The 12,193-nt window shown below is 36.4% G+C and overlaps 1 protein-coding gene across 1 annotated transcript; it reads right to left on the bottom strand.

The window, feature by feature from the left end:
• Window positions 1–2,058: 2,058 nt before the first annotated feature.
• dzip1l (DAZ interacting zinc finger protein 1 like) lies at window positions 2,059–11,139 on the bottom strand. The gene is made up of 15 exons (XM_089134128.1): window positions 10,605–11,139; window positions 9,977–10,061; window positions 9,693–9,817; window positions 8,881–9,042; window positions 8,554–8,682; window positions 6,782–6,844; window positions 6,556–6,702; window positions 6,093–6,123; window positions 5,924–5,983; window positions 5,695–5,828; window positions 5,391–5,580; window positions 5,077–5,254; window positions 4,746–4,939; window positions 3,469–3,602; window positions 2,059–2,252 (listed from the first exon to the last, which is right to left on the bottom strand). Exons 1-15 carry the CDS (start codon window positions 11,085–11,087, stop codon window positions 2,106–2,108), a joined length of 2,262 nt encoding a protein of 753 aa, XP_088990254.1. The 5' UTR covers window positions 11,088–11,139; the 3' UTR covers window positions 2,059–2,105.
• Between the last annotated feature and the right edge of the window lie 1,054 nt (window positions 11,140–12,193).

Genomic DNA, 12,193 nt, shown 5'->3' with positions numbered 1-12,193 from the left:
CGCATTAAATGCGGCTATCGGTAATAGAGAAAAGGTCTTTATTTTCCACCAGCTTTTTATGGGGAACCTAAGCCTGCTGTTTCCAGCCCCAATGGGACCATGTCAGTTTCAAGCATCTGTGTTTCCTCTGTGTTAGAACAAAAAACTATTTCAATGTCACTTGAATCTGCCATTTCCCGGTCTTTCCGCGAGAGCCGCGCTGGATGTTGTTTCGTGTGCTTGGTGTTGCGTATTAGTGGATGCTGCTCATTGAAGCCGGGCCCCCGGGCATTCATCTTGGAGGATTTGAAATCCTCTGTCTGTCAGCTGAAAGCGGCAGCGCTGGCATTATGGAGCTTCGGGATGGACAGAAGATAAAGAACAAGGACACAGAAGATTGTGAGGAACTATGGATTGACTGTTTCAACACTTATTTCGAGTGTGAAATGTGGCTAAAAATCCTAATTGTCCTCTTCTTGACTGGCCCACATTCAGTGCGAAATCCTCAAGGCCAGTTTCGAAGTACAAACAAACTGTGTCCGCTTGGGGCTTCGGAGAAAGAAAAGAGAATGAAAAGAAACACTCTTATCAAGTGCTCTGCAAATTTGCTTCCTGCTGTGATACAAGCCGCTTATTCTGCACACTCTGCGCCCTCTAGTGACAGCTGAGCTGCAATAGCAACTAGGCATCAATCTAGTGGATAGTGAAGAAGAGTTACAGAGGAAGTAAGCCAGGTAACCATGGGTAAAAGGCTGTAAATGGCACCCTATTTGTCACCATTTTCCCTGGAGAGTCTTTCATCTTCACCAACACTGCACGCCTTGGCTTCTTTTCTCCGAGACTTCGCTAATGGAGGGCCCACAATGATTGCAGCAACTCAGGCTATCAGAGCTCAGAGGCAGGGACAGAATTTAAAGGCCAGAAACCTTTATGCCTCTTTATGAGGATGCAAGCCATTCTAGGTCACGGTGTAAAATAGGACAAACAATCGCCAGGCCGCTGCTGAAAGAGCAGGTAGGAAGGCAGGTTTTGCGTTGCCTGGTGAGAAACGGAGAGGGGTGCGATTCAACATTTAATCTCATTCTGAGATATATGTGTGCTGATAAGAATGGCAAGGAACCCAACTCTGTTGCCCGAGAGATAAGAACATGCAGCCAAGCTATTGTGGCGACTGTAGCCTGCATGGTCGCTTATTTGGTCAGAACTTAAAGCCAACTCACTTGTTGCAAACTATCGTGTTTCACCTTTACTTTGAAATATTTTCTCATTAGCTACTGTTTTACTTTGCATTGTTACTTCTACAGCTATAAGCATACTTAAAATGATGATGCCTTGCTTTAAATTATGAAAGATGAAGAACTATATAGTTGGAATCACTTTCAGCATGCTTTTTTTTTCAGTTGATGAGCAAATTACTAATTGACAGCCAATCAGAATCCTTTAAAGAGACTATAAAGAGAACAAGTATTTAAAGTAATAATAATAATAATAATTAATCACATTTATATAGCGCATTTCTGGACACTCAGAAAGTAGCAGACAACATAACTGTAGTGCACACTTATAATAGACAGACAGTTACCATTCTTGGTGTGAATGGGCCTTCAGACATTTATTAACCTGATTTTGTTTAAATTATATTTCATAAGGTCACGAGTAATGTTTTCATTTTCATCAATACAGCAACCATATATTTATTGCCCCATATATATGATATATTCACGATTGACAGGAAGTCTTCAATATAAGATTAAGATTTATTTCAAATATCAATTATAATTAAATATTACAGACACACACACACACACAAGGTTTTGAAACCAAATGGTAATTTGCTGTACATATATATAAAAAGCTAATTGAAAATTTACTTCCTGCTTGGCTGCTAAAAAATAAATGTGTCTCAATCAAGTGCACAGTTTATAAAAAACTAAGTGTCTCAAGGTTATACTACAGCACACAAACAAATAATGGCTGATATTTTTGGCTACAAATTGAGGGTACAGTTATGATAATGATTTTTTTTTTTTTTTTCAAATGCACTTGTAAATTATATACGAGTCTAAGTGCAATTTTGGGTTTGGAGTGAAAAGATACATTTATTTGACAGGTCACATCACACATTATCACCACGCTCCTGGTCTACTGGCCGCTGAACTCCATGCACTGGTCCCCGAGGTTCCGCCGACCTCTGAACTTTTGCGTACTCCTGCACGGTTTGCTGTGAGCTCTTCTATGGAGGACAGCTCGAAATCACTATCTTCATCAGACAGCTAGAAGACAGGTATGATACAAAGCCATTCAGTCCAATACTAAAGACAAAGAGTCTCATTCACTAATAATTGCATACACTGTTCGTATTTATACGCACATTTGAGCTTCTCAGAAAAACTTTACGCCTAATCTAAAACACATGCTTATGTAACGGACGTAGGCCAGTAAGAGCTGTGCGTGTAAACCTCACTTAACAACTGTCTATTTAAGCAGATATATTCATCTACATTCTTCATTTGAAAAGGCAAAGCAAAACTAAGACTGCAACCGCTTTGAATATCAATCATGCTGATCATGTTCTTTATTCCACGCAGCTCATGTTATTATGAAAATATTTACGCAGTGGAATGCTCAGGTAAGATGATGTGAAATTAGAACAACCTTCTGTCTTTGCCGTCATGTTTTCTTTGCTTGATTTCATCACTTTTGCTTGATTTCATCACTTCTGACTCGTTCGCTAAACTGAACAGCCAATCAGAGTTCTCTCTCTTACCGACGGCCAGACGCTGATTCTAGATTCATCTGTTAAATTGGACAGAAAAACCCTGTGCGGTGCAAGTGTAAACCTTCACTCCCCTGGCCTCAAGAGGAGCAGTTTTTAGCGCCTTGTTAGCGTGTCCGAATTCGAATTCGGCTCGGAGTTGGTCGAGTAGGACTGTATATGAAGAGTTCAGATGCAAAAGCCTCTAAGTGCCATTTGAAATTTTCTTCTAGAATGATCATTTTTATCAAGCTTGTATATATAAGTTCAGTAATTTCACTTGAATGACAATTAATAGGTAATCTTCATTGCCATTTAAGTGAAATTACTGAAATTTAATATACAAGCTTGATAAAAAATATCATTCTAGAACAAAATTTCAAATGGCATTTAGAGGCTTTTGCATCTGAACTCTTCATATACTGTATGTGATGAAATGAAATATATTTAATATCTATATCTATGTTTAAAATTGTATCTTAACATGTTTATAAGGCCACCAACAATATGTGATTTTTGTGTATGAGTGGTTTCCGTTTTCTTACATTTTTTGCAAATTTAGAATAAACTTTAGAATGGAAGCTATTGATGGATCATGAATGTTCATTTCATAAGCAAAATTCATGCACAAATTTGTGTGTACGCATGGTTAGTGAATAAGACCCAACAAATTATATTTCTGCAGCAAGATTTCTATAGGTATGGAAATAGCTTATAGCAAGCTTTTTTTTTACCGCTTTCTGTTTTACAATGGCAGGACGAGGGGAGGGGCTGGATGGTGGCATAACCCTAGTCCCGCCTACAGGCTTTTTGACTGGTGTGCTTAACTGTCTTTCCAAACTTCTTGTCAGTGTTTGGACAACAGAACCTGCAATCATAAACCATTCATGTTAACCGACTAATACTGTAATGTAAGACTAAACTATAATTAAACTGAATTCTCCACATCCCACAGGACATTGAATTGGAATGACAGGAAGGAATTTACTGCAAGGAAATTCAAAGAAATTTCACCCCTGTCCACAAAAGTTTATTAAATATGATAAAATATAGAATTCAAATACCCAAATTTCTATGGGTGGCATTTAAAAAGTCAGTCTATTCTTTTGTTATAGAGTGTTGCAAGGATGATACATTTTTGTAAGCCAAAACCCATTAGATTAAACCCATTAAACCCATAGATTTTAGCACTTTCGGTTCCATCATCCTGACGTCAATAGGTTTTTTGAACTGTTTTTTTTTTTTTTTGGTTAAATGCCTGAAATAAGGTCTGTGGTTAATACAAGCTCAATACATTTTAACGATTTTATTTCACAAGATGAAATACATCAGTAATACACTTAAAATCTTTTACTTGTCTTGAAAAAGGCGGTTGTTTACAAGTGGCTAAATGGTATTATTCGAGGACATTAAATGTCATCTTCTAGAACAGGTAAACTCATCTACTGACTAGTCTGCTTTTTTATAATATGCTCTTGGAAACCAATCTAACTCAAACTTTCAGTGATTTTTTTGTTTTGAAATTTTTTTTTTTTTGAAAAATTTAAAGTCTGCGACTGTGTTGCACTTTGTTTACAGCCTACGTTTAGCCTTTTACTGCTGGTGATTGTATTTAGGCTTCAAAATGAAAACAAAAGTTGTGTTAATTTGTGAAGATTATCACAAATGTACAAGAATCAAACTTTTGTTGGTCACATGTCTATTTTCTATAATAATTAAAAGCCATTAGAAATTTCCTTTTTTTTTTTTTCAAGGGAACCAGGGTAATGCTACAGTAACTTCCAGGTTGGCCTACAAAAATACATAAATCACAGCAGAACTCTATTTTAACTAAATGATTTAGACATTGATAAAGATGTCAGGGAGCGGTGATTATATACATCATTTATATACTGTATATTCAATTCTCTAAATAAAATTCTAAGAATAAAATTCTATTCAGACTAGTTCCAAATGGCCATGTTGTGATTAAAATAAATAAATATGTATAGGTAATTTGGTATTTGCTCACCATGTGGATTGGGAGTTCTGGGTGTGTCTGCAGCCTCTGAAAGCTCACTATCTGTCCAATCAGGCTCAGCTGTTGGGTTTATCAGTGATCCCGATTGAACAAGGCGGACAGAGGTGGATGGCTTGGCCCGTGAGCTTGTAACATAGGCACTGTCCTCAACTGTCTCATCCTCATCTGAACTGAAAGGTGGTGTGCTGAAGACAGAAATATATTAATTAAAGACTGATATTAAGCTAAAAGCTGCTTGGCCTCACAAATATATTTCATGTTTTCGTTTTCATTTGTGTTTTCAGTAGTCTGAATGTTTTCCAATTGTAAAAAAAAAGTATACCTGTTCTTTTTCTGCTTTGTTTTTGGAGTCTGAATCTGAGGAGGTGCATTGGAGCGTGGGGTGGGTGTTGGAATAAGTGCTTTTGGCTGTAGTCTTTTGGCTTTCTGAATGGACGGCGTTGTGCCCTCACTAGATCTGAGCCTTTTTTCCTTCACTGGTGTTGAATTTTTTTTTCCCTCTAAAAAAGATAAACACGGTTGACTGATCTTGGTTCAAATGAGTAGCAATCAAATAGAACATGATATGAAAAAAATATAAGAAATATGTATGAATATGGGTAGTGTGGTGGCATGATAAATAACACTTCTGCTCACTCTGTTTCAAAGTGCTGGGTGTTAATTGCCCCTGGCTCTTCTGTAGGCTTTTCACTCGCCTGGTGACCTCATGTACCAAGTTGTCTCTATGGTTTTGAAGGTTTGGCTGCTGTCTATATCTCTGCTCCCGCTGACCAGTCAACAGTAGACTCAGACTCTTAAATGTTTGCTTAGAGATGCCCTTGGTACCCTGCCAAAACATCATCACTTTAACCACTAAGCAATGTTTTTGAATTACATAATATTCATGTGTCCATGGTCCAAAATGAATAATGTGCTATAATGTGTCTATAATGTGCTCTACCTTCCGTAGTCCCATATTCTCCAGTTTTTTCTCCAGTGATTCTTCTAGAATGGGTCTAGACTCTCTCACCAGCTCTGGCTTTCCTTTGTGTAACTTTCGAACTTTCCACTGGGGTTCATCTGAATCATCCAGGCCTGGAGGTGCATGTACAAGTTTGCTTTAAATACACAATGGCATGACTGGTGTATGCATACAGTATACTGCACCTAGAAACAACTGAACCACATACTCTCCACTTCCTCCTCTAGCTCCTCAGGAGAATCTTGGGTATTCTGAGAAACCACTGGAACTACCAAATGAGAGAGAGAAATGGGCCAAACCAGATTAGACTTAATTCAAAGCAACAATATTTTATTTAATCAAGCTATGAGTAAGTCCACATAGATATAATTCATTACCTGAGACTGGAATGACCGACCGTTTTTTAATCTGTGTGATAAAGCATCAATTAGAAAGATAATTAGCGTTTAAGAATCAAGACATAAGGAGATCATTTTACAATAACTACAATCCCTTTAATAATCTAATTATGAACTACTATAAAGTGTAAATTGTTAAATGTGAAAATACTTAGAATAACTTTAAAATAATAACATGTTAATAAATTTGACGGTTGTCCAAAGTGTAAGCACTGTGGTGCTTCTTTTTACAGGGTGTCCTGCAATAAACTTGGGATGTTGAAGCAGGAGGGCTAGTGGGTCAGTTTGGGGAAACCTTTGGAATCTGGAAACATTATTTTTGTAATTATGTTTGGAAGTGGAACTAGTGGAACTCTACCTTTAAGGAAACTAATTCTGACAATTGCATGATATTATTGCTCACTTTCTTCGACTGTTTGTGAATGTGAAGTAAATAACCAACCTTCTCCTCCAGAGATTTGATGAGTCTGTCCTTCTGGCTCAACTGAGAAGAGAGAGAGACAACCTGCTGCTGAAGTTTCTTCAAACTGGAGCCAGAGTTTTTCTCAACAGACAAGGCCTCCAGAAGCCTGGCATTCTCCCTCTTCAGCTGTGACATACACATACAAGATGATATACATGAGATGATTCTAAAACGTTGCCAAGACCAGAATAGCAGAAATACTTGCCTCCTCTTGCTTCTGCTGGTGTCTGTTCTGTGCTTCCTGGTATTTCTTCTTCCATTCACTGTTCTGAAAGATTAAAAACAACAAAAACTTACTTTACACTAACAATACTTACTTTATTAGGTACCCCTGTTCAACTGCTTGTTAATGCATATATCTAATCAGCCAATCACATGGCAGCAACTCAATGCATTTAAGTATGTACTGTAGGTGCATATCAATCAGCTCTCTAGTTAGGTCAGTAGTCAGGTCACTGTTCAAAGAGTCAGCCATTTAAAAGGCTTGCTCAATCGCAAAATTGTTACAGTGCAATGAAACGTTCGCTCCCTAAAAACTCCCACAATGCATCATGAAAACCAGGGAGCACCGATGCTCACTATGTTCCCTTAAAGGAATTCTGAAATGCAAAACATAAATCACGTGAGCCAACTCACTATGTAGTTTTAAGTAAGTTGGCTCACTTTATTTATGTTTTGGGCAAAAATTTCGAGTGGCGCAATCATCTCTTCCTCAATTACAGAATGGATACCTGAAGGTATGTTGAAAGAAACAGTATACTTACTGAAAGGCATCATGAAATTGTGTAATCGCTCAATCAGTGTTTCAGCAGCGGAAAGACGTCAATAAAACAGCATAGCTTGTCACTAGCATTATATTTACCTCAACAGGCAAGTGATTCAGTGTCCACAACTTTGGTTCCTATAAATGAACTCTTGCACTAAATAAATGCACTACGTTAGCCTATATATTATATTTTACTTAACCTTTTAATGATATCTTGATTATTTAATGTATATTTAAAATATCTTTCATGAAAATGACAACTGTGTAAATTATTATATTTCAATAACAAATTAGAGTAAAAACACAAGTTAATGCAAAAACTGCCTTATGTTCGGTTTCCATGTTTTCATACAATGTGTTGTGTGTTGATTACTATATCTAAAACATAAATAGCATCTAAATTTAGGTTAAAAGTCTAGGCTAAAACCTTTATAGTAATGTTATAATGTTATAGTAATGTGCGGCTCCCTATATAGTTTACAACATTATAGTAGATTTCTTTTCAATCCTTGTGAAATGTTTAATTTTAATTGAATTAATTTAATGAAAAAAATATATATTTTGTCTTTAAACCACTGTTTAAAAAAGGAAAAAAAGACAAAAGATATTTTTTTAATTAAGCCACTGTTTAAAAAAAAAAAAAAAAAAAATTTGGCTTTCTAAACCGAACCGAGACGTCAAAACCGTGGGAAAACCGAACCGTCAGTTTTGTGTATCGTTACACCCCTACTCTATATATCCTTGTGGTCACCATGATTTTGCCAAGTAAGACATGTTCCTGGATCAACATATTTTGTAGATCCTGAATCAACATTCCTGTCCCAAAATGTAGTCCTCCAAAACTCAATCCCTACCCCTAAACGTAACCCAACCCATAACCTTTCCCTAAAATCAGAGGGTAATGAAAGGTGAACAACACTGATGTTTACGTATTCACCCTGGTTCTACGCCTAAACTTGACTTAAACTGTAAATTTGTCCCTCAAATCTGATTGGATTGGAAAGTTGTTCCAGGATCAACAAAAGATGATAATCCAGGAACATGTGGTACTTGGTGAAATCACGTTCACCATATACCTGCCTTTGAGTTGTAGATGAATAATCCCTCTCTTGCCAGTTTAGAGGACAGTGAATAATAATGTCCACTGATTTTAAAAGTGCATTGTATTAATTACTCATGCATGACTCACTGAGCAAGGAGAGAAATCTTACCTTCCTCGCCATTATCTCTTTCAGCTCTCTCTCTCTGTTTTCTCTCATTTCTTTCTCAAGGTCAATCTCCTCTTGTAAACTGGCATTGTTAAATAGACCTACATCTTTGTTCTGCAACACCAGCAGTTTCTATATATGAAACAATGACAAATAACAGACAATTATTACAACAACACTAATCTACTTTTCCATCATACAAAAACATCTTACATGTTCCTCCAATAGCTCCTCTATTGAATGGCTGGTAGAAATACATAGCAAAGGATCTGTCTCCATCTACTGGTGACAATTTACAATGTTCATTTTATTAAACCGGTGTACACTCACAGCCTCTATGGATGAGCTCTTGCTTGCCATATCTTTTGACTCCTGGAGAAACAATTGTCTCAGCTCTCCAATTTCCTGCTGAAGTTTCATTCTCTGTTCTTCTTTCCATCTCTCCAGCACTTGTTTCTCTGACTGTTCTCTCCTTTGTTGCTCTTCATGTTCCTGACAGAATACATTTATATATTTTCTTTTTTATTTATATAACAAAAAGGTACTTAAACGGGTATTTCATCTGGAGTGGTCATGAACTGGATTATTTTATTACTTTATATACTGGTTCCCGTGTGCCCTTTAATGTTAGTATGATTTTAACATAAAAAATTGTCATAATTTATAAATAAATGGCATTTTTCAAGCCTGATTTTAGCCTCTGATTTGTTTTCTTATGCAACTTTTGCATTTGCTCACAAAATGTTTGTTTTTCTTCCCATCCCTTTTGGCGCTCAGTATTATAAGGAGGAAAAATTATATTTCAGTGCTTTAGGGTTTGATCAAAAAACTTTTGAGTTCCCCCAATAAACATTTTTTTTTTTCATTTTGATAAAAAATACAATGCAATCAGATATTGCCAAACCCAAAAATGCTCATTTGCAAGTCCCCTTCCACTTTCGTTGTAATTGAAAAGAGCAGCTAGGACATTTTTTAGGTGACCTATAAGGCATACTAAACTGGTAAATAAATAAATAAAACATTCAAATGTTCAGCAAGTACCAGACATTGGAAATAGACATACAGTAGAAAGAAATAGGGTTATTTAAGAGGTTTAGAGCTATATGTATTAGAGCTGGATCTTGATTCAAACACTGACTCACATGCTGCCGCCTCAAAATATCGGTTTCTCTCTCTGCCTGTAGCTGCAACTGTGTCACTCTCAGTCTCTCCTTCAGTTCTTCTATCCCATCTTCCATCTGTTCGACTTTCCTCTTTTTCTGCCTCTCTGAGAACACACATGCACAAGTGATTCTGAATTGACAAAATAATATTTATTATTTTACCACATCATAGAAACATATTAAGTGAAATTAAAGTGCTAGCTTCCCATATCTGAAATTTTATGAAATTTTGTTTGAGTGTGTGGACACATTTTCTCACCAACCTGCATCTGTGACCTCAGGATGTCTTCGCTGAACATGCGCTTGTAAGTAGGAGTAGTTGACAAATGATTTTTCACAGAACTGGCACTTTCACAAGGAAAAGGGATCGAAACATTAGATCTGGTTTTATGCTTACTAGGCTCTTGCACGAAAAAGACAGTTCACCTTAATATAAAAAAGTGTGTTTATTAGCCTATAGATATTCTACCATTCAAAAGTTTGGGCTCAGTACTACCACAATAAAGACATGCACAATGTATCTTAAGATTTCTATTTCAAATAAATGCTGTTCTTTTGAACTGTCAAATGTTAATTTTTCTATTAAATTATCACAGTTTCCACATACAGTTAGCACAACTGTTTTCAACATTGATGATAATCACAAGAATAGATTCACTTTTAAAATTTATGAAAATAGAAAAGAGTTATTTAAAAAAAAAAGTTAAATATTATTATTTTTGCTGTATTGCTGATCAAATATACGCAGTCTTGGTGACCATAAGACTTCTTTCAAAGTAGCAAAAAAATAGCATGGACCCCAAACTTTTTGATCTGTACTGAATGTGAGTGAACCATTTTTAAAAGCCTTTTCGAAAGCTCTTTATGTGTACCATTTTTTAAGAAATCCACCTTGTGATAATTATTAGCACTGGCCTGCAGAAGGAGCTGTTGAGTGCTGATCAACTTCTTTCTCCGTCGATTCTCCAGCTTGGCGTCCTGGAGATTTTTTTCGAGTTCTGCTCGTTGTTCTTCTCCTTGCTGGACCAAAGAGAGCGCCCCCTGCAGACGCTCCTCCAGTCCTGACAGCTGAGTGCTCAGGAAGTCCTGGCAGTGCAGCAGGTACTCAGTGCTCAGCTGAGACATACGAAGCAGCTTGATCAAAGAAGGGTCGGCATGCCCACGGCAGTTTGGACACCGCTCGCCGTCCACAGCACAGAACGTTACGGTCATAATAAAGTCCTGAAGCATGCTGATATCTATCTCTTGCACAACGCGGTCCACGTCAAGGGCGGAGAGACGTCTCCAGTCTATGGACTCAGTGCGTGAGCGGAAGCGGAAGGGCTGAAGTTGGGGTGGTGTGGGGGACACAGTAGGGGAGAACTGACCCAACATGGTGAAAGGTTTGAGATACAAAGATGAGTCAATGTGGTGATCCCTAACCAGAGGCTGGATGGGGAGAGAAAGAGAGAAAACAAAGAGTATTTCGATTAGCTATTGCAACCAAATCAGCATGTTGGAATGAAAGTAATAAATTACATTTTAAAATAGAATAAACTAGAAAAACAACTATTTTAAATTGGAAAACTGTTACCATATTACTGTTTTTTCTATTTCAGCAAACAATGCAGTCTTGGTGAGTATACGATACTTCTTTCTCTAAGCTGCCTGTTTATTTTCTCATATTTCTTTCTTTACTATTGAGAAAGTAACCACTAACATGAAGATAACTGCATAAGGAGGACATACAAATGTTACCATATAACTATGGTAACTATATGATACCATTGTTATCTGTTCAGTTATAGAGAGAAAGAGACTTCTTCCAAAAACATAAAAAAACAACAACATTTGACTAGTATAAATGACAGAGAGAGGGAGATTTTCATTGAAAAAAGTTTTAAATTTCAGACTGTTCATCACATGCTTTTGTATTGTTTCAAAGTATCACCTGTTTTTTTTTTCTTTGAGCTATTTACAATAATATTTTTGACTGTTAAAATGTTACATATTCAGCAATGTAGAAATGTTTACAGAATAATGAAGGCAAAACATTGAAACGCTGAGATAACATCCAGTTTACATTTTCAGTAAAGCTTAAAACAGATCATTTATTATTATTTATTTTTCATTGTACTTAATACTATGTTATATATACTTTTTAAAAGGAAGGGGCAACGGTTTTTCAGGGTTTCTTTTTTCCTATTCTAAAACACAATTGGAAACCACTGTCTCAGAGATAGTACACCCATACAGTACAAACGCACAGGCACATGCCCTTTTTTAGCAAGTGAATGAAATACTTTTCTTTTCTGCATACTATGGCAGACATCATTATCGTCTCTATGACAACTCTTAAAGTCATTGTCAATTTCAATAAAAATTGTATATATATATATATACTGGTTGTATATATATATATATATATATATATATATATATATATATATATATATACTGTATATTTTGTGCGAAAGAGAGAAAAAATGCATTGCCTTTCT

The sequence above is a fragment of the Pimephales promelas genome, chromosome 8, assembly GCF_988280905.1.
Source record: "Pimephales promelas chromosome 8, fPimPro1.hap1.1, whole genome shotgun sequence".
NCBI classification, from domain to species: Eukaryota; Metazoa; Chordata; class Actinopteri; order Cypriniformes; family Leuciscidae; genus Pimephales; species Pimephales promelas.
Note: the sequence above shows the minus strand (reverse complement) of the source record. Positions and strands in the feature narration are given on the sequence as shown.